The sequence below is a fragment of the Antechinus flavipes genome, chromosome 6 (genome assembly GCF_016432865.1).
Source record: "Antechinus flavipes isolate AdamAnt ecotype Samford, QLD, Australia chromosome 6, AdamAnt_v2, whole genome shotgun sequence".
Lineage (NCBI taxonomy): Eukaryota > Metazoa > Chordata > Mammalia > Dasyuromorphia > Dasyuridae > Antechinus > Antechinus flavipes.
In genome coordinates, this window is record NC_067403.1 from 39,727,488 (window position 1) to 39,755,236 (window position 27,749).

The window sequence follows — 27,749 nt, forward strand, 5'->3', positions numbered from 1 at the left end:
GAGTCAACTTTGCTCAAACCAAAGTTCTCCTTCTCGCTAGTTCCTTAATATAAAAACCATCAAGTCTCTCATCCTAAAAACAAAACACAAAAGAAACTTCTTTTAAACTTACTATCTACCAGCTAACTTCCAAGGAGAAATAAGCTAGAGATTAAAATTTGGGAGTAGTTATATACAAAGGAAAAATTACACAAGAAAAAGAAATCAGTGTTCCTTTCTGATAAAGGAACTGACAAATCAACTAATCAGCAAACATGTTCTACATGAGGAGACAAGTTGTTTAGAAAATAAGTTTATATGTATACATTGTTTTTTATATTATTCTTTTTATTTACAAAACATATGCATGGGTAATTTTTTCAACATTGACCCTTACAAAACCTTTTGTTCCAAAATTTCCCCTCCTTCCCCTCACCCCCATCCCTAGACGGCAGGTAGTCCAATACATGTTAAATATGTTAAATTGTAAGTTAAATCAAATATATGCATATATATTTATACAGTTATCTTGCTGCAGAAGAAAAATCGGATCTAGAAAGAAAAAAAACCTGAGAAGGAAAACAAAAATGTAAGCAAACAATAACAGAAAGAATGAAAATGTTATATTGTGGTCCACAATCAGTTCCCATAGTCCTCTCTCTGGGTTGTAGATGGCTCTCTTCATTACTGCACAAGTGGAACTGGTCTGACTCATCTCACTGTTTGAGAGCCATGTCCATCAGAATTGATCGTCGTATGGTCTTGTTGTTGCCGTGTATAGTGATCTCCTGGTTTTACTCATTTCACTCAGCATCAGTTCATGTAAGTCTCTCTAGGCCTCTCTGAAATCATCTTGTTGGTCATTTCTTACAGAACAATAATATTCCATAATATTCATATACCACAGCTTATTCAGCCATTCTCAATTGATGGGCATCTATTCATTTTCCAGTTTCTTGCCGCTACAAAGAGGGTTGCCACAAACATTTTTGCACATGTGGGTCCCTTTCCCTCCTTTTTGATCTCTTTGGGATATAGGCCCAACATTGCTGGGTCAAAGGGTATGCACAGTTTGATAACTTTAAGCATATAGTTCCAAATTGCTCTCCAGAATGGTTGGATCTGTTCACAGTTCCACCAACAATGTATCAGTATATATACATTGTTTTAAAATTTTCAGATTACTTTGTTTATAATAATCCTATGAGTTAGATAGTACAAGAATTCCCACTTTATATTTAACCTTCTGGTGGTACTATCAGCCACTAACTCCATCAAGATGAGCCCCCCCAAAAAAGTTCTGGCCCTGCTGAATCCAACATTCTAGCAGTTTGGGCATTCTTCCTACCCTGACCAAAACAAGCAGAATGATGCAGAGTGCTGACCTGACTGGTTCTCAGGACACATGATCATCTTTTCCTTAGTTCTCCCTCTTTCTGGGAGGCTACAACAGCTCATTAGTATATTAAAGTATGGATTATTGTGAACCCAATCTGAATACCTCTGAGCCCCCAACCTTCCAGAAACTCACTGTGTCCTAGTCATGTAACTGATATAAAACGAACTGTCTTACCATGAAAATAATCAAACACAAATGGATACTGAATAGCATTTAATTCTTGGCATACAACTTTTAAAAGTAATAAATAATAGATCATAAAACATTTACCAATTAATTGCATGTCCATAGCCTCTGCTATACCCAATCAGTTTCTAGGCAGTACATAAGCTACAAGGAACCCAGGAGTAATTCATGATCTGTTTTCTTAGTCCCTGTGAACAAAGAAGTACAGATAATATGACAGAGTTCATTTCTGATGCTCAATTCACTAGAAATTTTGAGAAGACTAAAGAATTTTGAATCTGACATCCTAAGATATTTAGGATCCAATGAACTCAGGAGAAGAGAGATCTCATGACACATGCTTTTCCCTGACTTGGATCCTCTTTTCTCTGCTTAAACTCTGCTTTGGCAATTTTTATCTGCCCTTGTAGGCTGAATTCTATTAAAATCTATAACCCCCTCTAATCTCTTTCTCAAATAGCAGTCACATCCTACCTGCCTATGGGACAGTTCTATCTGCATATTTCACTGATGTTTCAAACCGTATGTCTTCAATGGAACTTGTTTTTGCCTGTAAGCATTATCTACATCTCTTTTGGGGACACTACTATCCTCTTGGTCACCCAGGATGACAACTTCAGAAACATCCTTAACTCTTCCTTTCCTCTACCTTCCATTGCTAATCAATTGTCAAGTTTGTTGAATGTACCTTAACACCTTCTCCCTAATCCTAAACCATCACCCTTGTTCAGAACCTCATCATTTCACCCCTGGACCAGCTAAACAGCATCCTAAATTGAATCCCGTGTTTTCAAATATCACCCCCTCTTTTCCAATCTATCCACCACATATATGCCAAAATAATCCTCCTAAAATATAATTTTGAATTTGCTTATATGCCTAAGTTTTAATCTAACACTCCCTTGTTCAAAAACTTGGAGTGGTTTCCTATCACTTCCAGAATAATAATAAATTAAAAGAAACACCTTAACCTGGTCTTCAAGGTCGTTCACATTCTGGCTTACATTTTCCTTATAATTTGGTTATATTACTACATTATATGGATTCTGTGACTCCATGTCCTTAGAACTTGATTTAGATCCTCATCTCTCTCTCTCTCACTTCTATGCATTTGAAAAAGCTATCTAGAATGAACTCTTTCATTCTAGATGGTACAGTCAATAGGACATTGAGTCCAGAGTGAGGAAGATCTGAATCTTTAAATCTGTCCTCAGAGAACTAGGCAACTTTAACTTTTGTCTGCCTCAGTTTCCTCAACCATAAAATGGACTAAGGGCACTTCTCTCCCAGAGTTTTTATGAAGATCAAATGAGATAATTATAAAAGGTTGATATAGTATTTAGCACAAAGCAGGCAGTGTTTCCTTTTGTTTTCTCAACACAGCTCCAGTAATATATGACACCTTCCCTGACGTCTCCAACTTTTTGCTCTCTATCCTCCTCCAATATTCCTAAAGCTTTTATCTTTCATGCTACTCCCTGTTTCGGTCCTACCTTTTTTAGCTCTTTTTTATGCTGTGCCCTGTTTCCACTCCCCTGTGCTCATGCAGTCAAATGTCAGCATTTGAGAAGCTTTCTAAGCAAGAAGAGAAAAGAGCTCTGGTCTGAGATAAGAACAGACTTTGGTGTGAAACCTGTCTCTGATACTTAGGAGCAGAATGAACTGAAATAAGCCACTTAACCTTTACCAACTTCACTTTCTCCATTTGCAGAATGGTCGTCACAGGATCAAATGTTTCTGGGTTGTGCTTAATGTCAATAAATGTCTGTTCCTGAGAACAGGGATTTTTCTGCTTTTGTCTTTTGTGCCCCTAATGCCTTACACTTAATAAATATTTGTTGAATTTGCTATCAAACAAGCAAAAAGGGAGCTCTAGCCTTTTTCTGTTTAATTTGCAAGTCTATGCATTCAGTAAAACGAACATTTCCTGCATGCAAGCTAGCTAAAAACCACACAAGGTAAGGCTACAGCCTGGGCAACTTTTGACCTTTTTTTCCTGTAGTCCAAACGTCTTGACTTGATAAAATTTAAATTAAAAAAGTGTCTAGAAGGCAGTTTTTCCCTACCTCTATCTGAGACCTGTTCTTTTGCGGCTGTTTGCCCTTCCAGCTCCCAGAAGACTACGACCTCTGAGAGGTGAAGCCATGAAGTTCAAGTCAGTCGAAGTGAGAGAGGGCTGGGCAAAGCCACCAGGCTCCGTCTCTGCTCCAGAGCCGTCTGGGTCCAATGGCCAGATAGAGATCGGTGCTAAGGACGTGGTCCCAGATGCAGTGAGAGAACTTGGCCTTTTGAAGGTAAGCTTTTTGCCAGGACTCAGTTTGTCTGAGGCAACGCCCCATCAGTGATTAAGGTAAGAAACGAGACAGTGGCCTTTTACCTACTCTAACATTCCGCTTACAACCTTTCGTAATCCTCTAATTCATAGTGCCCTCCCTTCCAAACTATTTTATTTATATTTGAGTATATTTCATATTTATATAATTTACTTATAGACGTATTTGTTATTATATTTATATTATATATGTAATATATAACACATATGTATGTTACATATAGTTATTGATTATATTTACATCCTACAAATTCTCGGCGAGCCGGGACTGTTTCATCCTCCCCAGCTGTGCTGTGTACACTTCCCACGTGCAAGGAGTCACCTAAAAGTCTCTTTGCCCTAGATTACAGCCCATTTCCACTTTAACTTCAGTCACACCACACATGTGGCCTACAATGTGGACAAACCCCCCGGATTGCTTAAACGCTTTTTATTTTTAACCTTCCAGCGTCCCTCGGGTTCAAGTTTGCCCCACCCACCCAAGCGGAAGGATTCCCCCCATTGGGAGGGGCGTGGGTGCCCGTGGAAAGATCCCGGGGGGCGTGGCGCGGGTGCCCGTGGGAGAATCCGTGGGGCTCGGGCGTGACATGCGTGCAGGATTCCCCGGGGGCGGGATATGGAGCGCCCGCGGGGGCGTGGCGTGGGCGCCCTGGGGGCGTGGCGTGGCACATCCCTCAGGGGAAGCCCGGAGATCACGGCCGCAGCGCGCAGGGCTCCGGAGCGCTCTCCCAGCCGGACGGGAAAGGTCCCCGAGTCTCCGCCCCGCGTGGCGCGTCACACGCGTGCCGAGGCCGGGAGCCCGCGGGGCCGGAGACGTGCCGAGGGACGTCCGCGGCGCGGCGGGCAGCCTTGCGCGCGGGCAGCGGCGGCGGCGCTGGCCATGGCCCCCTGGCTGGGCGCCGCGCTCCTGCGGCTCTCCCCCCTGGGCGCCCTGTGGCTGATCCTGGCCTGCACCTTCCTCCTGGCCCTGCTGCTGCAGACCGCGCCGCCCAGCGTCTTCCCCCGAGGGCCCCTGGCTCTGTCCACCTTCTTCCAGGACCTGATCCGCTACGGCAAGACCAAGAGCGTGGGACAGCAGCGCCCGAGCTCCTACCAGGTCTTCGACCTCCCCAAGAGGTAACGAAGTAACGTTGGTCCGCGCTGCCGTGCTCACTCCCGGTGCCTCCTGGGCCCGACGCGAGGAGGCTGCTGCGCGCGGCCTGCAGGGGGCAGCAGAGGGCAGGCCCGGGCCGGGAGCGGGGTGTGGAGGGGCGGGGCCTGTCCCGGCGTTCCGCAGCGTGGGCCCCGAGGCGAAGCTGCTGACCCAGACCTGGGGGTCTCGTTAACATAAAACCAAAGTTTAGCTAGGAAAGTATTTTTTTAAACAATCTATTTTTAAATAATAGCTTTTTGTTTTCCAAATACAGGCGAAAATCGTTTTCAAGATTTGTGCCCCAAATTTTGCTCCTTCCGTTCCCCCTCCCCCCTCCCCTAGACAGCAAGTAATCCCATCTAGGTTAAACATGTGCAGTCCACATTTATCACGCTGCACCACAAAAGCCTCCCAAGTTTTCTTTCTCGGGCTGTTATTGTATAAATTGTCCTCTGACTTATTATTGACCTGATTGGGTTCTCAAGTCTCCCAAGTTTTCTTTCTCGGGCTGTTATTGTATAAATTGACCTGATTAGGTTCTCAAGTCTCCCAAGTTTTCTTTCTCGGGCTGTTATTGTATAAATTGTCCTCTGACTTACTATTGACCTGATTGGGTTCTCAAGCCTCCCAAGTTTTCTTTCTCGGGCTGTTATTGTATAAATTGTCCCCTGAAAACACTCCTCCGGGTGGAGAAGTTAGGGAGGGCTCGGTGAAAGGTCACAGGTGATAAGTAGACGAGTGTGAGTCAGTTGACACACCCAGGCCTGTTCCAGCAGCTGGAGGAGAATGGCAGGGAAGGAAATCTGAAGGAAGATAGTTGACCTCTGGTCACTGCCAGAGCTGGTTGGTGAAGGGACGGCACATTGGGGTAGTTTTTCCGAAGGTGCAGGAACTCAACTTCTTCCACCTCTAAAAGGCTCTGATACCATTTGGAATATCAGGTTTTCAGCTTGTCCCGTGGCGAGGAGTTGCATAGAGCTTGTGCTTTTCTTGAGGGATAAAATTGAATTGCTGAAAAATTGAATCGGTGATGGGGAACAATTCTCTGAATCAGAGATTTGAAGGCGGCCAGGTTTTTTTTTTTTTAAATAACTTTTTATTGACAGAACCCATGCCAGGGTAATTTTTTACAGCATTATCCCTTACATTCACTTCTGTTCTGATTTTTCCCCTCCCTCCCTCCACCCCCTCCCCCAGATGGCAAGCAATCCTTTACATGTTGAATGGGTTACAGTATATCCTAGATACAATATATGTGTGCAGAACCAAACAGTTTTCTTGTTGCACAGGGAAAATTGGATTCAGAAGGCATAAATAACCCGGGAAGAAAAACAAAAATGCAAGCAGTTTATATTCATTTCCCAGTGTTCTTTCTTTGGGTGTAGCTGCTTCTGTCCATCCTTGATCAATTGAAACTGAGTTAGATCTTCTCTTTGTCAAAGAAATCCACATCCATCAGGATACATCCTCATATAGTATCGTTGTTGAGGTATAAAGTGATCTGAAGCAGGCTAGTTTTAATTAAGTTTTCACTTTTCAAAAAATGTGAGGTCCAGGGCACAGCTGAGACTATTTATATTTAGCATTTAAGAATGTGGAGTTTTTTGATGCCAGAAAAACATAATCCCAAAGCAATATAATTTATCTTCCATGGCAGAAAGGCTAAACAGACTCCTGAAATGTAAATAATCACTATGTTCTGACTGGTGGAGGAGCAATGTGGGATATGTAGAAAGAGCCCAGAACTTTGTCCCAGGCGCTGACATGATATACTGCCCAATGACTTTAAGAAGTCATGTATCCTGTTTAATTTAGATCAGATTGTTTGCTGTCTTGGAGGAAGGAGGAAGAAGAAAAGAGAGGGAGAAAAATTTGGAGCACAAGGTTTTGCAAAAGTGAATGTTGAAAACTATCTTTGTATGTATTTGGAAAAATAAAACGCTATTAAAATTTTTTAAAAAGGAAGGAAAAAAAAAATTACGTGCCCGCTCACAGCCTGCTTCCTCATCTGCAAAGCGAGATTAGACCAGATGGCTCCAAAGGTCCCTTGCACCTCTAAGTCAGTGATCCTATATATTGGCGTGAGTTGATGGCAGCAGTTTTTCTGACAAGAGAAAAAGAGAATAAAGAATGAAAACTTTATAAAGTGAAGGCAAAATTTACCTTAACTAAATCTTAACTTTCTGAGATATTTCCATCATTAAGTCAAAGGAGTTACAATTTATGTCTGCCAGAGAATCTCCTAAGTGGGAATTCTCTCTCATTCTGGTTTTAGTCAGAATTGATCTTTACTCGCCCTTTTGATTTTTTTTCCACCCCATACTATCACTATTTCTATTATTAATGCTTTGTCATAAAATAGAAAAGGAGAAATTGTTCCTTGCAGGATGTTGGATCTCATTTAATTATCCTTTTTTGGATACATATGCACAGTATTTGATAAAGGGTACTGTGACACAGTGAATAAAGTACACTGGGAAGACAAGACTTGATTTCACATCCATCTCCACACTAGTGCTATAACCCTAAGCATGTCACAAACCATCTTTAGACACCATATTGATGAAATTCCAGGCTTTTCCTTCATTGATGTACCATGTTTATCACAGATTTCTCTGGGTCCTACCTGGAAACTGGGAAACAGCTATTACTGCTCATATCTGTCAGATGGTAAGCTAAAAAATTGAGTCATCCGGGGCAGCTAGGTGGTGCAGTGGATAGAGCATCAGCCCTGAAGTCAGGAGGACCTGAGTTCAAAACTTAACACTTCCTAGCTGTAAGTCACTTAACCCCAATTGCCTCAGCCAAAAATGAGACATCCTAGGGTGTAGAGCTGAATGGCCTCTTACAGATCACCAGTCCCAGAGGTTAAATGATTTATTGGCTCAAGGATTTAAGTGACTTTCCCTTATTCCTTGTTATTGTTAACAGGTGATTCTCTTTAGGCTTCTAGTAATTTCTTGTCTTTCCACTAAATTTTGAAATATTACTGGAGGACTTCCTCCGGAGTTTGGGGGTGGAACCTACCAGGATATGTCTCGGCTATTGTTTTTTTTTTTTCCTAAGTCTAAACAATACTTCTCTTTTTGTATTGTCAGTGAGGATAATGGGGTAGATCCAGTTAAACAATGAAAGGTGTGTTCGCTGTGATTTATTGAGAAGGAAGTCTGAAGACGTTGAAAACCCAATTTGATTATGTTGTATTGCGTCTATATTATTTTTATAAATTAAAAGCAAAAGGATCAGCTAGGCACTTTGTTCATTGGGAGGAGAAGGATTTGCAGTGAAAGGGCCTGGTTAGCCATGGGAGAGGAACTTTCATCTTCTGGGCTTCTCTAAAACACAGGGTTGGACTCTGAGCCCATCATTTGTCATTGCAGAAGAATACAAGTGAAGAAACTTAATTCTTTCTGTCAGGAGTGAGAACTCCGGGTGGAGAAAAGGAACAAGCACTTGCTAAACACCTATTATATACCAGGCACTTTATGAATCAATCAATCAGTAAACATTTATTAAGCACCTACTGTGTTCCAGGCAAGGTATCAAGCATTGGAGATACAGAAAGAGGCAAAAGATAGTCCTTGTCCTCAAGGAGCCCACAGTCTAATGAAGGAGACAACATTGATTCTCACCACGATCCTGGAGGTTGGCATTTATTTCCCATTTTACAGTTGGGGAAACTGAGGCAGGCAGGGTAAATGATTTACCAGTGACAATGCTCTAACCAATGTCCTTATGATGCTAGCTGTGCTGGCATCCCAGGGGATAGAGTGACAGACCTGACTTCACTCTGTCTGCCTCAGTTTCCTTATCTGTAAAATGAACTGGAAAAGAAAATGGCAGATCACTCCAGTAGGTCACCAAGAGTTGGACACCACTAAAAACGGACAGAACAGCTAGGTTATGGTGGAAACACACTGCTTGTTGCCTTCTGGACTTTGGGCACCTTATTTAATTCCTCTTTGCCTCCATTTTCCCATCACTAAAGTGAGGGAGTGTGAACTGAATGACCCTTGAGATTCTTCCCATCCTTCCAGCTCAAATAGATATTCCCATAGTGGATTAGTCCTTGAGCTTCTGCAGGCCCCTCGGTGGACAGATCTCGAGGGCTGCTTCTTCATTCCCTCAGGGCGTTCATCATCTTGCAAGTTCCTATTAACTCTGTACTGCTTACTGCCCCTGGCTGGGACCCTTTCTCTGGTTGGGGAGGTGTGACTCCCAGGTAATCGCACCTGCTTAGTCTGGGCATTGTGTGCAGGGTGATTGCCTGGGAGGTCACAGAGAGGGAGACCAGACCCTCCCTCTAAAGAGGGCTCCTTTTTGCACCGGGTGGGCCCTTGTGGGCTTCACCATTCCCCACCCCTCTTCCGTTTTACATGTTGTCTTTCCCCCACTGGAAGCAGGTGGCTGTCTCAGAGGATGGAGCTCTCAGGAAGCCCTCAGTTCAAATCCAACCTCAACACCAAGCTGTGTGACTCTGTGCTTCACCTTAATCCACAAGAGAAGGAGATGCCCAGAGACTTTGCCAAGAAAACCTCATAGTGTGCCATGGGCCATGGGGTAATGAAGAGTCTGATGGAACAAAGCTTCCCCCTTTCTGTTGTAAGCTGAGAACGCAGGGACTGGCCTTTTCCTTTACTTGCTTGGCCCAGGGCTTGGCACCTGGGCGATTAATAACTGCTTCCTGATGGGTTGTGTACGAGGTCCGGCTGCTTTTGGATAGGACGGTAATAGCCCGAGCACTCTCCAGGGTCTGTAACATTAACTAATCACAATCGCCTGAGTTAGAGAAAAGTCATTGCTTAATTCACGGGGCCGATTTGGATCAGGGACTTTGTAGATCACCCGGTCAGTCCCTTTCAGTTTACAGAGAAGTGAAAAAGAAATTACTGTTGGTACTGGGTTCTTCCTCCTCCTGCGGGGGTCTCACTCTTTTCTCTTCCCCTGGCCTCATGGTGCTTGAATGTGGCCGGGGTCATAAGCAAGGCCGTCCCTTGCCCATAGAAAACAGCAGAGAAGCTGCTCATTCTTAGGCTACCTGAAGAGGCCCTGGTCAGACCCCCTGTGCAGGATTGTAGTCTGTTTAGAAGAACCCATTGTAAAATGAGGTGGAATATCGGTAGGGGGCCTTGAGATCGAATCATATGAAAATCAGATGAATGAATTTAGGTTCTGTAGCCTAGAAAAAATAAGGATTTAGATTGAGGGTGAGACTTGATAGAGTCTCTTGATAGAGACTTAATATCTTTAAATATTTTGGAAAACTTTCTCAGAACAGAAGGGATGACTCCGGAAGCAGAGCTGGCAACCCTATGTGGAAGGTGCAGACAAGCTGATCTAGGTATGAATTGAGGGGAAACTTCCTAATACATAAAGCTTGCTAACTTGGGAGGGGCTGGGTTCCCCATCATTAAAGTTTGGATCATCCTCCATTCCCAGGCGTGCTAGAAAGGGAGTTCTTCAGATTGACATGAAACTCCCTGATCTCTGAGGTCTGTCAGCTTGGTTTCTGTGAAGATAGAAAAAGGTTTTAATGAGACCCAGAAAGAAATTGTGTCTGTTTCAAGGACCAGCATGGCTAAGCGTGAAGAACCCCAGAAGATAAGCTGGCAAATGACGGTTCCCTCCATCCCTTGTTTTTAGGCATAGCAACTTAGGAACTCTACTGCAGCTGGGGATGTATTGGTGGAGTACCCATGAAAAAGAAGCTTTTAAACTACCTGCAGTATGAACAGATTATTCAGGTCTGAACGGATCAGCTAAATGTCATCATCTTCCCAAACAGGATCATAGTTTTCTTCTCTCAGAAAATTTATTATTAATACTTAAATTTGAGTCAGTGATTGATATTGGCAAGTGCAAAGTCACTTTCCCCCTCTTTGTGGAGCACATTGACTGCTTAAATAGCATTACATTTTGAACCGCTTTGAGAATTAAAGCTCAAATAAAACAGAACATCTTTATTACGTTTGCACATGAGCTGTTGTGGATTCTTTGCTTACAAATTTCTTTTTAGCTGCTGGAGATTTGACTTTCTAAAGTGCCATTACCTTAGTTTTTGGAGATGTCTGCCATAGATGAAGCAGTTCAGTCGCACAGTTTTGAAACTTCATCATCCAGATTTGTGTGGAAGGCCTAGAAAGCTGATTTCACAGTGATTTCCTTTGGGTTTGGTATTTTTTGTTGTTGTTGTTGTTGTTTTTTAAACTTTGACCTCAGATAACTGCTCAGCAGCAAGGAAGGGCCCTGAGAGATCATCTGGGTCATATCCTCCTCCACCTTATTTTGCAAACCCAGACTGGCAAAGTGACTTATTTAGGGACATAAAAGCAGGAAACATAAGAGGGGAATGTGAATGAAATTTTATTGACTTGGTCAGTGCCTGAGATCCCCCCCTCCCCAAACATTCAGAGGTTTTAAAAATCTCCAGATACAGATAGAGCATTCTGCGTGCAGTCCATTCTAGAGTTGTGTGAACTTACTTTCCCTTACACCCCTATTTTGTGTTCACAATTTTTTTTTTTAATATTAACACCAAAACTCCACTGACTGGGACAAACTGCAACACTCATGAAGCGTTCCTGAAATGTTCTGTGTGAGAGAGAGGGCGTGCTAGAAGGTGATGGGAGAACCCAGATTACTGCCACAAAAACCAGTGTGTCAGGAGGAAGTAAGGGTGAAGTCTGGGGGGGGTCAGCATGTTTGTGAGTATTAAGAAGTATTGAGCAGGAACACCAGCCCCCAAATCAGGAGAACCAGAGTTCAAATTAGCTCCAACACTCACTAGCTGTGTGATCCTGGGCAGATCACTTGACCCCAATTGCATTAAAAAAAAAAAAAAAAGTTCATGGGAGATTATGAAGAAAACCAATCTTTTTCTAATGGAACTTCTGGCTAAGCAGTAGAGATTAGGAACAACTGCAATATGTTCATGTAAGACTGCCTTAATCCAAAAATGAAAGTCTTATTCCAGGGTACAAATAGAACAAGTTGAAATAATTGGCTTCTAAAGCTTGGAAAGACTTATATGATCTAATGCCAATTGAAGTGAGCAGAACCAAGAGGACATTGTACCCAATCAGCAACAAAAAGATTATGTGATGATCAACTCTGATGGAGCACAATTCCAAAAGACTTGTGATGGAGAGAGGCACCTGCCCCCAGACAGAGAATTATGGAGACTGAATATGGATCATAACCTAGTATTTTCATCTTTGTGGTGGTGTTTGCTTGCTTGTTTTTTTCTTTCTCATTTTTCCCCTTTTCATCCGAGTTTTATTGCTCAGCATGATGTATCTAGAAATAAGTTTAGAAGAATTGCACATGTCTAATCTATATTGGATTGCTTGTTTGAGGGAAGGAGGAAGAAAAATTTGGAACACAAGGTTTTGCAAACAACAAGTATTGTTGAAACAATACCATATGAGGATCAATTCTGACGGACGTGGCTCTCTTCAACAATGAGAGGATCCAAACCAGTTCCAATTGATCAGTAGTGAGCAGAACCAGCTACACCTGTGTATGGACCACAACATAGCATTTGCACTCTTTCTGTTATTGTTTGCTTGCATTTTTATTTTTCTTCCCAGATTATTTTTACCTTCTTTCTGAATCCAATTTTTCTTGTACAGCAAGATAACTGTATAAATATGTATATATTTATTGTGTTTAACATATACTTTAACATATTTAACTTGTATGAGACTACCTGCCATCTAGGGGAGGGGGTGGAGAGAAGGAGGGGAAAAGTTGAAACAGAAGTTTTTGCAAAGGACAGTGTTGAAAAATTACCCATGCACATGTTCTGTCAGCTATAATTTAAAAAAAAAAAGGTAAATGTTGAAAACTATCTTTGTAGGTATTGGGAAAAATCAAATACTATTCTTAAAAATTCAACAACGACCAAAAAAGAAACAATAGGCTTCTTGGGAAAATTCTTTGCCAGTTCCATCTTTAGCCTGTTTTACAAATGAGGAAACTGAGGCAAGCAGGATGAAGTGACTTACCCAACGCCAGATTTGAACTTGGGAAGATGAGTCTTTGTGCTCTGTGGGGCCCTCTAGCTGCCTTCAAGTAAAACCCCTGGGATCTAGAGCTGAATAATTCAATCTTTCTAGATGAATAGCTTCAGCTCCCCAGGTGTGGTGCTGAAGAATTTATAAAAGTTATGAAAATCTTTGGAAACCATCATGTACCTATTATAGTCATAGGGAGAAGTCCTGTCATCATTTGGCCTTGAAGGACACAATGTTGATTTTTCCAAGATCATTATGGCCCCGCGCAGGGAGTCATTGAGAGATAAGAAGTGTTTCTGGTTGAACTTGCATGTAAATGTTGCTAGGCTTGTGCTGTTCTTGTTGAACTTTGCAAGTCAGTCCCCTGGAGGCCTTCTACTTATTCTCAAAGTACATTGGCAATGGCTTTCCCAGAGATTTGAGTCAGAAAAAGCATCAGACGTCATTCGGGCTGACTTAGCCCCAAGGCCCTTAACTTAAGCCATGTTCTGTTGTTTCTACAGGTGGTTTTGCCATTTCTATATCATTTCAGTGGTGTGGAATGGCTTCTTGCTTCTCTGCCTTATCCAAGCCCTGTTCCTAGGAACGCCCTTTCCAGGATGGCTTCAGGATTTGCTCCGAAAACTCGGGGCTTCACAAATACAAGGTAAGCTCCCACCACCCAAACATTCGTCCTGTTTTGATAATGTCAAGTTAGCAAGAATTGCTCATGGAATTTTATAGCGAGTGTAAAAATCTATCCTTTCCCCCAGCCTGGTGGAGGTTGTAGGGTTGTAGGGTTGAATTCTGTCTCGGATATTATTGGCTATGAGAGCCTCACCAAATCAGTTAACTTCTCAGTCTCAATTTACCTGTAACATGGGGTAGCACCTACTTCACAGAGTTATTGGGAGAATAGGGTCATATGAAAAGTGCTCTGGATTACATATATTTAACCCATATCAGATTGCTTGCTGCCTTGGGGTAAGAGAAGGAGGGAGAAACATTTAGAACACAAAAATGAATATTGAAAACTATTTTTACAATACAGATTTGGAAAAATAAAATACTATGAAAAAAAGTTTTTAAAAATAAATTTTTAAAAAGTGTTTTGCAAACCTAGAACTGCTGTATGCAAATGTTAGCTATAATATTGTTGTTATTAGGGCAGGTAGGTGGGACATTGGGTAAATCACTAGGTCTGCAGTTGAGAAGACCAGATAGTTCAAACCAGGTCTCAGACAATTATTATGTCACTTAACTCTGCCTCACTTTTCCCATCTGTAAAATGAGCTGGAGAAGGAAATGGCAAATCACTCCAGTATATTTGCCAAGAAAATCCCAAAGAGGATCACAGAGTCAAACATGACTGAACATGACTAAATAACAAGATTCTTTTTATTATCACAAGTCTTAGAATGAAAGATAGAAGAAAAAAGACAAAAATAAATTACAGAAAGGAGTGAAGGGTTTTTAATCCTCTCATGAGAACCAAGATTTTGAACTTTCTTTCCTGACTTTGAGGCAAGTGCTGTGCCCCGCTGTCTCTCTAGGTAGCTTGTAAAGCTGTGCAGGGATGCGGTCTGTCCCATGAGCCAGGATCCGCACATCAATGAGAACAGGATTCAGGGAAGCCGTCCATTTCTGAAAAGAAAAGTTTTCCCCTTCTTTTAGTGTTACTGGGAAACCGAGTGCCACAAAATCATTAGCATAAAGCCTCGGACTTTGACGAGATTTGCTGGAAAAGTTGATACAAAACTTTGGGAAGAAAAAAATAAAACTTATGCAGGGAGGTTGCGGTAAAATAGTAATCCTGCTTATTTTTTAACCAATTACAAAATAACCTCTTTGCATTAGCTACAACTTTTTAAATGGAGGAAGTAAAAGGGGAAAACAACAATGACCTAAACCAAAGTTAACCACAGTGAAGAAAATCTCTTCAGATAACCAGCCGCTAACCCCTCTCACACCTTCTCGAGCAACAAGAGCTCGGCCGTTAAACCGGGAGAACTTGTTATGGATGAGGAGACCTGGGGGACCGGGCTCAGGCCTTTCGTGAAAGGAGAGAAGGATCTAGCACCACTGCTCTTCTAGACAAGCATCTCTCAGGACTTTGTGGGATTGCCCCGGAGCCGAGAGGGCAGTTCAGGTTTTTGGGTTCTTCCAAAAGAAACACAACTTTGGGGTGCGTGTGTGTGTTTATATGTATATCTGGGTGGATGTCTGTGGATCTTTCTGTCTCTATGTCTGTGTGTATATAGATGCATATTGTGTCTGTCTGCCTGTGTGTGTGCCTTTGTGTAGATTTGTGTTAATGTGTGAGTGTAGTGTTTGTATGTCTATGTATGTCTCTGTGTATGGAGCTGTATGTGTATGTCTGGGTGTCTGTGTCTCTCTGTATACCTGTGTCTCTATGGTACTCTCTCTGTCTCTGTATGTCTGTGTCTGTGAGTGTGTGGTGGCCCTCGGAGGGAGGGGAGAGCCGGTCCAGAGCAAGCTCTCCTTTGATCAGATTTTCTGTCACATGGTCTCCCTGCTCTACCCTGGTTGGGAGCTCCATCTCCCCTTCTGACTCTGACGGTGTCTCTTTAGGACTCTCTGTCCCTCCTTCACTTCCTCTTCTTTCCTCCCTCCCTCTCCTTCCCCCTGCCCCTTCCGTTGTCCCCACACAGACCGGGCTAAGGCCCCCGGCCACCTCTGCGACCTAGGCCCTTTCAGCCCACCAAGGCTAGTCCTGCTGCCTGAAAGTGTGAGGAAGCACAAGCAGATCTCAGCCCTCCGATGTAGAGGAACCTCCCCTTCTTCCCTGGTCTCTCAGGTGTTTTTATCTGACTGCTGCGTCCCTTCCACACGGCTCAGGAAGCCCAGTCCGTAGCCTGGCTGTGATAGGATGCTTAAAATGATTATTTGCAAACATTTCCGCAGGGCCCGCTACGTGCCAGGCACTGTCCTACGCACTTGATACGTATCTCAAATGATCTCACAATGACCCTGCGCGGTAGGTGGTCTTAACCATATTATCCCCATTTTACAGATGAGGAAACCAAAGCAGGCATAGTTGAGTGACTTGCCCAGGGTCCCCCAGCTAGTAAGAGTCTGAGGCTGGATTTGAATTCAGATGTTCCTGCCCCCAAGCCTGGTGCTTTCTGCATGGAGTCAGCAAGTAGCCTGAAGAAGCTGTCCGGGAACCAGGCTTCCCATCCCAGGACTTGATTAACCAGTGATAATATCTAGGAAAAAACTTCTCGGCCCCGGCTGTGGCTCTGTAAAGATAAGGAGTTGTACTAAACTGCCTTTAAGGGAAACGGAGCTGTTGCCACATCGTGGCCAGCCCTTGGTGGAAAGATGGCTTTGAAGGTTAACCGGGAGGAATGGGCTGAGGGTCCGGGCTTTCCCTGCAGGGGATGAGCTGGTGCTGTCCACCTTCCTGGTTCTGGTGTTCCTGTGGCTGCACAGCGTGCGAAGGCTCTTCGAGTGCCTCTTCGTCAGCGTCTTCTCTGGGAGCGTGATCCACGTGGTGCAGTACGGCTTTGGGGTCTCTTACTATGTGATTGTCGGCTTAACTGTGCTGAGCCAAGTGCCCGTCGACGGCAGAAACGGTGAGAGCTTCCCCTGCTCCGTCTCTCCGTCTGTCTCGGGGATTCGTCGACCGCATCGTTTGGGGCAGAATCGGGCCGTGTCGGGCATTATGGGAAACTTGAAAATTGGAGGATATACTTCCCTGGCTGTGGGAGGGCTTGGGATCCGATGGGAAAGTTAGCGACGACACACCTTTATAAGTCCGAGCAGCAGAAATGGGATTTTACTTCTTCAGGGAGGGAGTATCCTCAGGGAGCACAGCTAAGATGGACATCTTTCCCTGGCCCAGCTACTGCCTCTGCCCAGACTGCTACATTATGGCTCCTGACCCTCTTGCCATGGGAATGATTTATTCGTTTCCAATGATTTATTCACTTATAAGTTTACAGTGGGGAAAATCCCTTTGGCAAATAACAAAACATTCTCCTGCTCTGTAAGGGCTGGAGCAGGTACAAAAAGACACTAACTTAGCATCTTCTCCCCGTGACAAACAACAAGCTATTTTAATGGGATGGCCAAAAAAGGAGGAAAAGGGTATTATGAAATTGAAGCTGAAACAGCACAAAACTTTCCTTAGATTTAGAGCAGGGCTTCTTGACCTGGCATCCAGAAATTCCAGAGATCTCACACATCTGAAAGACAGTAAACTTGGATGGGAGAACAAATAGGGCTGGGAAAAAAATTACATCTTTATTTTCATGAACTTCTAACTGAAATTGTTTTCCTCAATTTCCTCAAAAAACAAAACAAAACATTATTCTTGTGGAAAGATTGTGGAAGAATTGCACACGTTTAACATATTTTGCTGTCCAAGGGAGGGGAGTGGGAGGAAGAAAATTTGGAACACAAGGTTTTGCAAAGGTGAATATTAAAAACTGTCTTTGCATGTATTTTTATATATGTGTGTATATATATATATTTTTTATTTTATTTTATAATAACTTTATATTGATAGAATCCATGCCAGGGTAATTTTTTTTATAATATTATCCCTTGCACTCGCTTCTGTTCCAATTTTTTCCCCTCCCTCCCTCCACCCCCTCCCCTAGATGGCAAGCAGTCCTATATATGTTAGATATGATTTGCATGTATTTTGAAAATTAAAATTATTTTTTTAAATTTATTTTATTATTTTTTTAAATTCATTATTCTGAGAAGGAATCCAGAGAATCATGAAACAAAAAGAGTTGAGAACCACTGATTTAGTGAAAAAGTGAGATCATGAATTATGTATTCCAATTTTTAAACTCTGTCCATAAACTTTGTCTTGACACAACACTTCCCAGCAAGTATCAAGCAACCCTTATAAGGTACATTCCCTGAAAACAGTTTTATCAGTTGTTAAAGGAGCAATGCATCCTTTAATTTCCAAATAATGGTATCAATAGCTATAAGAAATTGGGTTAGAGTAACAGTATTCAGGCTCAACATTTTCTACAAGCTGATTCATTTAGTCTTAGTGCAAGTCAGTTTTTATTACATCTGTGACTGCAGCACTGTATTTCTCTCTGACTTGAATCTCTTTTCTCCCGCTGATGCCTAAAAACAACCCTTATCACAGGCATACAAATTTAGATTGAATTTGCTGTGTATCTAATATTTAAGCAGTAGTTCAGTTTGATTTCTACTTCCCTATATAAATTTCCCCAAAGGCCTTCAGAGGCAGCTGCTGAAATGGTTTTTGAACTTCCTTCCTCTCTTTGTACAATATCCATTTTCTCCTTAGGATCATGACACAGCCAGATAAGAGTCCTCTGACAGATCAGTACCCTTGGAATAAACCGCTCCAGATTTAATTAGCTGAATTAAACTGAGATGTACTGTTTTTCATGCTGAGAATTTTTTTTTTTTTTTTTGCACATTTTCAGTTCGTGTCATGATTTTCACACATTCTTGGTGAACAGAGCCAGCCACCTTTGGCTCTGCTTTTTTCCCAAAGTGCTAGTGCCTCTTAGCTTCCAGCTTCCTGAGTCCCCAGCCCTTAGCACAGTGCCTGACTTGGAGCCAGCACATAATAAATGTTTGTGTTTTGATGTGATGGATGTCACTCTCCTCTGTTGGAGCCACAGGCAGATTGTGTTTCCTCTCCATGGAGATTCCTTTACAAACTCCTCTTATGAGAACTCCAGGGAGAAGTGGGCATACATGGGCTTTAGTGGGCAGTTTCACCAAGTGCTGGATACTAGCTACTATAACTTTTCTTGAGCCTTCCCTTTGCCCAGTCCCTAAAAATACTGTCAGCCAGCCACCCCTTGGGCTTGTTACTCTGGTATTCCTAGAGCATCTTCATTGGACCTTTTCTTTACCTTCAGCCTACTCTGTTACTTTGATCTGTGTATTGTATATACATTTCCACCCCAGCACCACCCCCTACTGTTAGAGGGTATTATCATTTAGTAAATATCCCTTTGCTGGAGCCATCTGGTTACAAGCCCCAAGGCTTCCCCAAGGAAAATAATCTTTTAGGAGGAAGATGGTACCATTTACCATCTCACATTTTTAGACTTATTTCAAAGATTTTTTTCCCCCTTGGAGATTCTTTTTCCCAATTACCTCCAAGTCCTACTTGAAGATGATATTGAGGGAGACATACATCTTTGGGGTTCAGATCCCTTGTCTATAAAATGAGAGACTAGATGACATCTCTAAAACTCTGATTCTCTAATCCATAAGATTCCTGTAACTATGGAATAGGATCCCTTCAATCAGAAGGTATCCACTCACTTTTATATCTAATTTTGGAGGCTTTGGTTTGGAGAAGAACTCATTTCTTATTTTATTTTATTTCTTTATTTTTAAACTTTTCACATTCATTTTTGTAAAATTTTGAGTTCCAAATTTTTCTCTTTCCCCCTTCTTCACTCTTCCCTCTCACCTCCCCAATAATCTGGGGAGCAATCTGATATAGATTACACATGTATAATCATGCTAAACATATATTCACATTAATCATGTGTGAAAGAACTCATTTTTGACCCATTAGTTACTTAATTTATCTTCATGGTAGGTTTATGTAGTATATAGAAGAAATGACTACCCTCCATTTTTCCAGAAACTGTTTTCCTGACATTAGAATAGAGTGAATCCCCTTTACACAAGGCTTTTGAACACAGCTTCATTTACACTTGTTTCATGACGCAGACAGAACCCATAGCTTTCCCTACCATAATCCTGTCACTATATTTTTTCAAAAATGTAAATAATAGTATCTCACACCTTTATATATCATAGCATCGTTGATAGTAGCAGCAATTGGTAGAATACAGAATTCCACTTCTGAAAGGGAACGTGGTCTGGACCATACTGATGGAGAAAAATCCCTAACTGTGTGGGATTTTCAGCCTGGGGCTCCAGAATTTGTCAGCCAATGGAGAACAAAGCCATCCCTTCTCTGAGAACAGAAGGAAGGGATTCAGCATCCAGATGGGTGGACTTTGCAGATCCCTAAGGAGAAAATCAGACTGACAGGATAGATCCATGAGTTCTACCTCTGAGTCAACTAGCCAAGGTTTTTCCATATTTCTGACATCACCTGCATTTTGCTAATTGGGTAACTGTCTCACCCACAGTTTATGTAGGGAAAAGTTTGCTGATGCAAGCGCGCTGGTTCCATATCCTGGGGATGATCATGTACATCTGGTCATCTGTCCATCAACACAGATGCCATGTCATCTTGGCTAATATGAGGAAGAATGATTCAGGTGAGCTTATTTCGGTTTCCAGACTATAAGTGCTAATTTTCAGAAGACAATTGTTTTTTTTTTCTTCACTAATCAGCCACATGACAGTGCAAAAATCCCTTCGCCTATCAAGGCCTCAGTTTTCTCATCTGTAAATGAGGAGTATAGACTTATACACAGCTTCTTAAACTGTAGATCACAACTCTGTATGAGATCTTGTATGTGGAGGGTCATGAAAGTATGATTTCTTATCAGTGAATCTTTAATTTGTAACCCATTTTACATACTTCTATATCCAGGAAATTTCTGGAGTGAAAAGAGGTCATGAGGGGAAAGAGTTTAAGAAGCCCTAGATTACGGGATCTCTTTTCCTTCCAGTTTTAATGTTCAAGGATTCTGACACTTTTTCAGATACTGCTTATGTGTTGATTTGTTTTGTTTGATGATCATTTGTTACAAGGAATGGTTTGGGGAGGGTATGCAAAGAACGAATGGGTAGTAATAGATATTCAAAAAAAAAGAGCAGCTATTAAACATTTTTTTAAAAATAGAAATTCAGAAGGGCACACAAGCAGGGCAGTCTACCATTTTACTACCATTTTAAAATTTAATACACACTAAAAAAATTCAACAAGTTCACAATTTCATTTAGTCCTTTTTTTTTTTGCTCCTTTTACATTGAAATGTACACTTGAAATTGTTAAATTTAAAATTAATAACATTTAAAATAAAAGCAACAAAATTCTGTTATTCTAAATTACTATCCTGTTGCCCACCTTTTGGGAAGAGTTCTCTATAGTTTTTATAGTTGTCCTCAATATGGAAAATTTCAGCTTTTGTCAAGAAACTTATATAAAATTTAAGTTGGGACCTTTTTGAGACACAGAGTTAATTATGTCCCTTTTTAACACAAACTTTTGTTCTAGTTTTTCTTTTATGATTCTTCACATTTGGCTCTCTGTATTGAGTAGTTTTTTATATAGAAATTGGCATACTTAGTTAAGATCTGTGTTTTACACATAGGTGGGTCAGATCAATACAGATACAGGGATAACTACATGTTTTCTAGAGCATGAACTCGAGAAAACATTCTCATTTCTGTGTCTTTTTTTCATTGCAGGAAAGGTCATTCACTCTAAATACAGAATTCCTTTTGGAGACTGGTTTGAATATGTTTCAGGGCCTAATTATTTTGCAGAACTGATGATCTACGTATCCTTGGCTGTCACCTTTGGATTCTACAATTTCACCTGGTGGCTTGTGGTATTATATGTGCTCTTCAGCCAGGCCTTGGCGGCTGTTCTAAGTCACAGATTTTACCTGAGCAAGTTTGACTCCTATCCAAAGCACAGGAAGGCTTATGTGCCATTTTTATTTTAAGATTGTGTGCATCTTAATAACAAACAATAAAACTTTTTCAGGTTCTGAACAAAAGGATTTACATTCCTAAGAGCAAAAGGGACAGGATAATGTAATAAAAAGAGAATTGTTTTTTGCTAAGGTTTGTTATACTGGGAAGAAATATCCAAAAATATTGCTTCCATTTTTTTTTAATGTGAAGACCAAAATGAATAAAATAGCCTCATGAGCAGAGAGAAAGAAACTTCAAGAAATAAGTGTTTCTAAGAGGATTCTAGTGCTTAGAAAACAAACCAATTACAATATGTGAGACTGTTATAGGTCACTTCCAAAGCACACTAGAACTGTTAAAATGCTTCTGGGGGAAAAAAAGAAGAAGAAAAAGAAGAAGAAATAAGATGGCCTGTGGCTCTGGATGATTGATACATTCAGCATGAGGTTTACCAACTGGGCTGTATAGCAAAAGCCATATCTCCAATCTTTTGCACTCTGTTAATATCTGAAGATGACAAAATACTCCAGAATCTTACAGATGGTTTCAGGGAAAATGAGCTTTTTGTAACTACCTTGTGCTTTGGCAAGCCACTGTCAAAAAGCTCCAAGAAGTTGGAAGCACCTATAGACACTTTGCTTGGTTCCTAATCAAACTTGAATCCTCAGTGAAAATCCTGTTTTCAGGTTGCATGTCATGGGACCATCTTAGACTTCTTAAAATGACAATTTTTTTTTGATATTTCAGAATCTAAAACATCTTGAACTTGTGTTATCATGAATTCTGTGTAGCAGATAATGCTACGAGGTTTTCATTGTCATTGTCCAACTGACCCAGGTTTGCCTGAGTTGATTTCCATTATGTGAAGGACCCAGTCTATTGGATTTAGCCATTTAAGCAGCACTGTATAAACAAATGCTGACGTGCTGACTAGCCTCCCCACAAAGGAGTTATTGATCCTTACCTTTGAAAGACTTACAATATTTCCGTTAGGACTCATCTGGGACTGAAAAAGTCCACATTTATGTAGGAAAGGGATGATGTTTACACTTATAATAATAAACATTAAGAATTAAGCATCAGACTCGGTTTAAGAATCATTTGTGATGCATGAGCAAGTGATCCCTAAACAGGAAGAAATAGTCCAGCCTTCCTCCTCATTGAAATTCACCGCAGTATGAAGAATATAGCATTAGACTTTCTGCTTTGTAGGTTAAAACATTACTTACTCAAATTCCTTTTGTTAAGCTCCCATACAATAATCTTGCTTAAAAGTACAAAGAGATGACAACCACGTTCACTTGAAAGAGCAAATATCTTTGTCACTGGCTGGAGGTATAATGATGGAAAATCCAAAAACATTCTCCTCCCATTAGAAGTGCAGATAAATCAGATGCTGTTGTTGACCTCTTTTCAGACTTCAGGTTTTTCACTACTATCAAGTATATTCTTACAAAAACACTCTCCTTTCTAATTATGTCTGATTTTCAGCATAGGTGATACTGTGTTTATTATCTTTTTTTTTTTTTTTTTGAAAAAAAGTACTCTCTTTTTATTTTCAAAATACATGCAGAGATAGTTTTCAGGATTAACCCTCGCAATAGTGTGTTTTATCTTAACCAAGGCAGATATGTTTTGTGGTATGTGTAAGCCATGTCACCACTCAATTAGAGACGGTGGTATAGATGATTGTTGGAATCCTTACTAACTGCTAAGTAATTAGAGTTGATCTAATCTTACAAGAAGTTGTTTTGGCCAGAACCTGAAACAAGGTGCTAAGTAGAACTAATCAAGACAAGGCTTGTGTTCCCACCTTTACTCATTGGAGTCCATAAGTATGCTAGCTTCACAAAGTACACTTTCTAACTTCAAGAGAGTCCACACCTTAAAGCTCTTTGGGCCAGAGAGCACTATGGGAGATTTGTTACATTACTACTAGCCTGTGTTATATTGCTATGTGCTCATGTAAATTATGTATAATGCCTCCCATATTGATGGATTTATGTGTACCCCCTCAGAAACCCCCTATGTTTTAAAACAAAAGAAAGGGGGAGATGTTGGAATCCTTACTAACTGCTAAGTAATTAGAGTTGATCTAATCTTACAAGAAGTTGTTTTGGCCAGAACCTGAAACAAGGTACTAAGTAGAACTAATCAAGACAAGGCTTGTGTTCCCACCTTTACTCATTGGAGTCCACAAGTATGCTAAGCTTCACAAAGTACACTTTCTAACTTCAAGAGAGTCCACACCTTAAAGATGATAATGGAAGGGGAAAGAGAAAAGAATTGTTCCTTTTGAGTTTATTCAAGAGCTGCTTTGATTTCTAAGGGTTAAGGTTCAGCTAGCCACCATCTCCCTCACAGGTGAATATTTGCAACACAAAGCCATTATCCTCTACTAATAAATGGGATTCTACCTTCTTACATATTATTTTTCCCTCCTCCCACCCCACCCCCCAAAAAAATCAGAAGCTGCTTTCCTCTCTTGTTTTCTCCCTTAATCTTCACTTCATTAGAAACCACGATGGCCCAAACACAATCCATGCTCCACCCCCCACCTCCCCTAATGTAACTTGTATGAAATTTGAGTGTGGTACTATAAGGATTGGTGTCTTTCTCCCCCTTCAAGTTTAGCAATACAGTTTTCCAGAGAAACACATTAGTTATTATTCAGAAGTAAGAAGAGAATCTTTCACATAGTTCAAGAATGAAACTTCTCCTCTGGAAATGTCAAATACATTACAGTCACTTATTGATTTCAGTCACACAGTACAAGTAATCCCAAACATCAGAGAATCAGAATCATTAGGACTTGGCTCTAGAAATCATTTTTCAATTCAATATGGGAATATAGAGTATATAGCAACATGGAATGCCCAATAAGGGCTGGGTTTCAAATCAGGAAGACCTCTCTTAACTAGTTTTTGACTCTGGGGTATCATACAACACCCTAGGACTGATCTATCAAATCTTAGAGGGGTTGTAATGTGCATTAAATAATTAAAAGAGTTCCTTAGGGAAATGACTCATCTTTTGAGTCTTTGTATTTTAGTCCAATATTCTGGGAATTTAAGGGACTTTATACCAAATAAGTCCCCTGTGCAAAAGCCATTGTTACTAGAAAGTTTGCTCATTTCATCATTTCCTCTTCCTGGTCTTATCTCTTTCCAATTCTCCAAGGTAATTTGTTACGCCAGTCGAGACAATTTTCAAAGCCAGAAAGGTCCAGTTGTAGAACCAAACACCGGCCAGAACGTAGCATCTCTCTCCTTGAAGGCCCATTCAGCTTTCGTGGGGCCATAGACTAAGCAGGGCAAGTGGCAAGGTCCACCACAGGAACCGAAGGCAGAACAAAGAGCTGAGCCAGCCATTGGGCATTGACTGTTACCTTTGGCTAGGGAATCCTCGCAAAACCAGAGTTCTCGTCGTACTCTGGGATCACGATGAACGGCCCTTTGTGTCTAAGTGAAAGCCGTCAGATTCTTGGAAGATTCCACAAAGATCCTGCCTTGCGATATAGAAATGTTCCAATGGTGTAAAGTCTTGAGTTCTTCCATCGCTGAGGATTAACTCAATCTCTCTGTCAGTACGATACAATGTGCTACCTCATGAACGATATCATGTGGCTTACCTAGTTACCAAAAACGTCTGCAGAGAAGTCACAGGTGTGACTTCCCATGTAGCCTCGCCCTTGTATGCTAGTGTTGCTTCCAATAAATTGAATTTGTTTGGCCTTATCTCTTAATTATGCTCTGTACTTCAGGGACCCAAAATTTCATTTGGAGTCTCCCGTGCTGATACAGGTCACAGACCAACTCCTATTCAAACCCTAGTAAACGATTTCATAAGTTTTATTTCCTTTTTATCCCCGCCCTCACACCCTGAGAACGTACACAATGATCAGCCTTTGAGCATTTTGTCTCTGTTTAGCTAAGAAAGACATGCTTTTTGGACCTATTCTTGGAACCTTTTTAGCTTGTTATATATAGAGCTCAGACTCTGCCAGCATGGCTTTTGAGGGCCGAAGGTCTTCATCACATCATGATAAACTATTAGAACAGGTCCTTAGGGAAGTAGTTACATTCTATATTTAATTCAGTCTGCTGGTGCTCATAGATATCTGGAAATAAAATCATTTTTTCCAGATTGTCTTTTCCTTCACATCTCTTTTTTTCCTGTGTAACTTTTTTTTTACCCTCATATACAACTTAATGACAACTATTAATATTTAGGTAACAGAACTCATCATAAAATTAAAGGAATAATGTAATTATATTTCAAGCTGTGTTTTATTGTCAGAAGACTCAACAATTGCTAGGAACAGCAGTTTTATAGTTCTTGTGATCTGCCTCATCAAATTTTGCCTTAGCCACACATCTTGCCTCAGTATTGTATTTACTGGTGTGTGGTCAGTCAACAAGAAGGTATCCAGAAGATTATGGCATGGCCCCAGAAATACCACAAACTGTCTAGTACTTAATTCTCTTAAAAGTGGCAAAAGCATTTCTTCTCAGAAATCAGGAATTTGAGCAAAATTCAAATGGCCAAATGATGTTTTTGAGGGTCTATTTCTACAGTAAGTATCATGGGAAATACAAAAGAAGCATGACATTCTTTACCACAAAGATATCTCCCATTATTTGGGGGATGACATGAGAAAAAATTCTCACCCCCTCCCAATGTTTGAGTGAAATGTGTGGATCCCAAGCTTTTTCAGCATATCCATTATATGTAGGTATTAGGTTGTACAGTTCACTCTTGAGAAGAAAGGGCTCCTACTTCCCGGATTCCCTGTGATATTGGGAGAATGAAATGGCCGACTAAAAGATTAGGGAATAAAGAAGTGTTCCTGCAGGAGGCATTCTCAGATACAACACATTGCCCTTCTCAGTTTCCCCATATCTAGCTAGAGAGAGCACACTGTTTGTTAGTACTGGGTTTGTTCTCCTCAGGCACCTTTTTACAAGGCTCTGTAATTAAGGGCTAGGTATATAGAGAAAACTAAGTTTGCCGTGGGGTGGCCTGAGGTGAAGCACTGGGCCTTGACTTGTTTTCTTTAGATGTAAAATGAGATAAATCAGGGTTTATGTTGGCAGCATATATGGTCAGCAATTTTCCAGTGACGGGTGTTCTAGGAAGTTACTCAGAAGCTACTGTGGTCATCTATTGTCTGAGACTGGGGAAAGAGAATGAAGGATGCTTACCGAAACTTGAGAAACCTGTACGGCACGATGGGCCCAACTCCATGCTTCCTTCAGGTCTCTTAGGAAAGGCTGTCACTGAAAACAGCCAGAAGACTGGCGTTTGCTTTTCAGTGTTAAAGTTCAGTTCTGTTTACCAAAGAACACTTTTTTCTTAAGCGTTGGTCCCTGTGCCTCTGGTTCTTATGATTTCTTTATTTTTTTAACTTTTTTTTTTTACTGATCCCTTGACTTTTTGACATGTGAATTTCATAAAATCCTTGGTGTCCTCCTTCCTCTTCACCTGAAAACCTCCGTAGGTTCCAAAAGGAAAAAGAAAGTCTTTGTGAAAAGCCAAGTTCTTTGTCTCTTCATCTTCATACCATTTATCTTCTCTCTCTCATTGATTATCTTCTCTGCCTTCCAGAATAATTATTACTAGTTAGAGTCAATCCAGAAGTATAATGAATTCGGAATCCAGAATGAGTAGATATGCCTATTATATAATAAGCCCTTAATACATTTTTGTTGCCTTGCAAGGCTTTCCCCCTTAGGGACATAGCATAATACAGTAGAAAGAGTGGGCCTAAAATCAATCGAAAAATCTAGATTCATGTGTTTGCTACTTATGTGATCCTGGCAAAGTCACTTAACTCTCTGTGCCTCAGTTTTTCCATAGATAAGAAAAGGGGTAAGATATATAATCCTGTAAAACCCAAACTTGGTGCTAGTTAAGTACAGATAAAAGTTTTTGGGGGAACAATGGAAAAAGAAATAAAGGTAGCCCCAACTATGGACAGCTTCCTTTCTCTCCCAAGAGTAAAATCATTATGTCTTTGCTGCCTTTTGCTTAGGTGATGAAGTGCTTTGTAAACCATGATATGGACTAACCTTGTGATTTTTTTATTATATTAATAGATATTGGAATTCCCCTTTG

At 41.0% G+C, this 27,749-nt stretch overlaps 1 protein-coding gene across 1 annotated transcript; it reads left to right on the top strand.

Moving 5' to 3' along the window:
* Positions 1 to 4,431: 4,431 nt before the first annotated feature.
* On the top strand, positions 4,432 to 21,715 carry SRD5A3 (steroid 5 alpha-reductase 3). The gene is made up of 5 exons (XM_051967545.1): positions 4,432 to 5,012; positions 13,547 to 13,689; positions 16,424 to 16,621; positions 20,171 to 20,302; positions 21,402 to 21,715. The coding sequence occupies exons 1-5, from the start codon at positions 4,513 to 4,515 to the stop codon at positions 21,659 to 21,661; spliced, it is 1,233 nt and encodes a 410-aa protein (XP_051823505.1). The 5' UTR covers positions 4,432 to 4,512; the 3' UTR covers positions 21,662 to 21,715.
* The last annotated feature ends 6,034 nt before the right edge of the window (positions 21,716 to 27,749 follow it).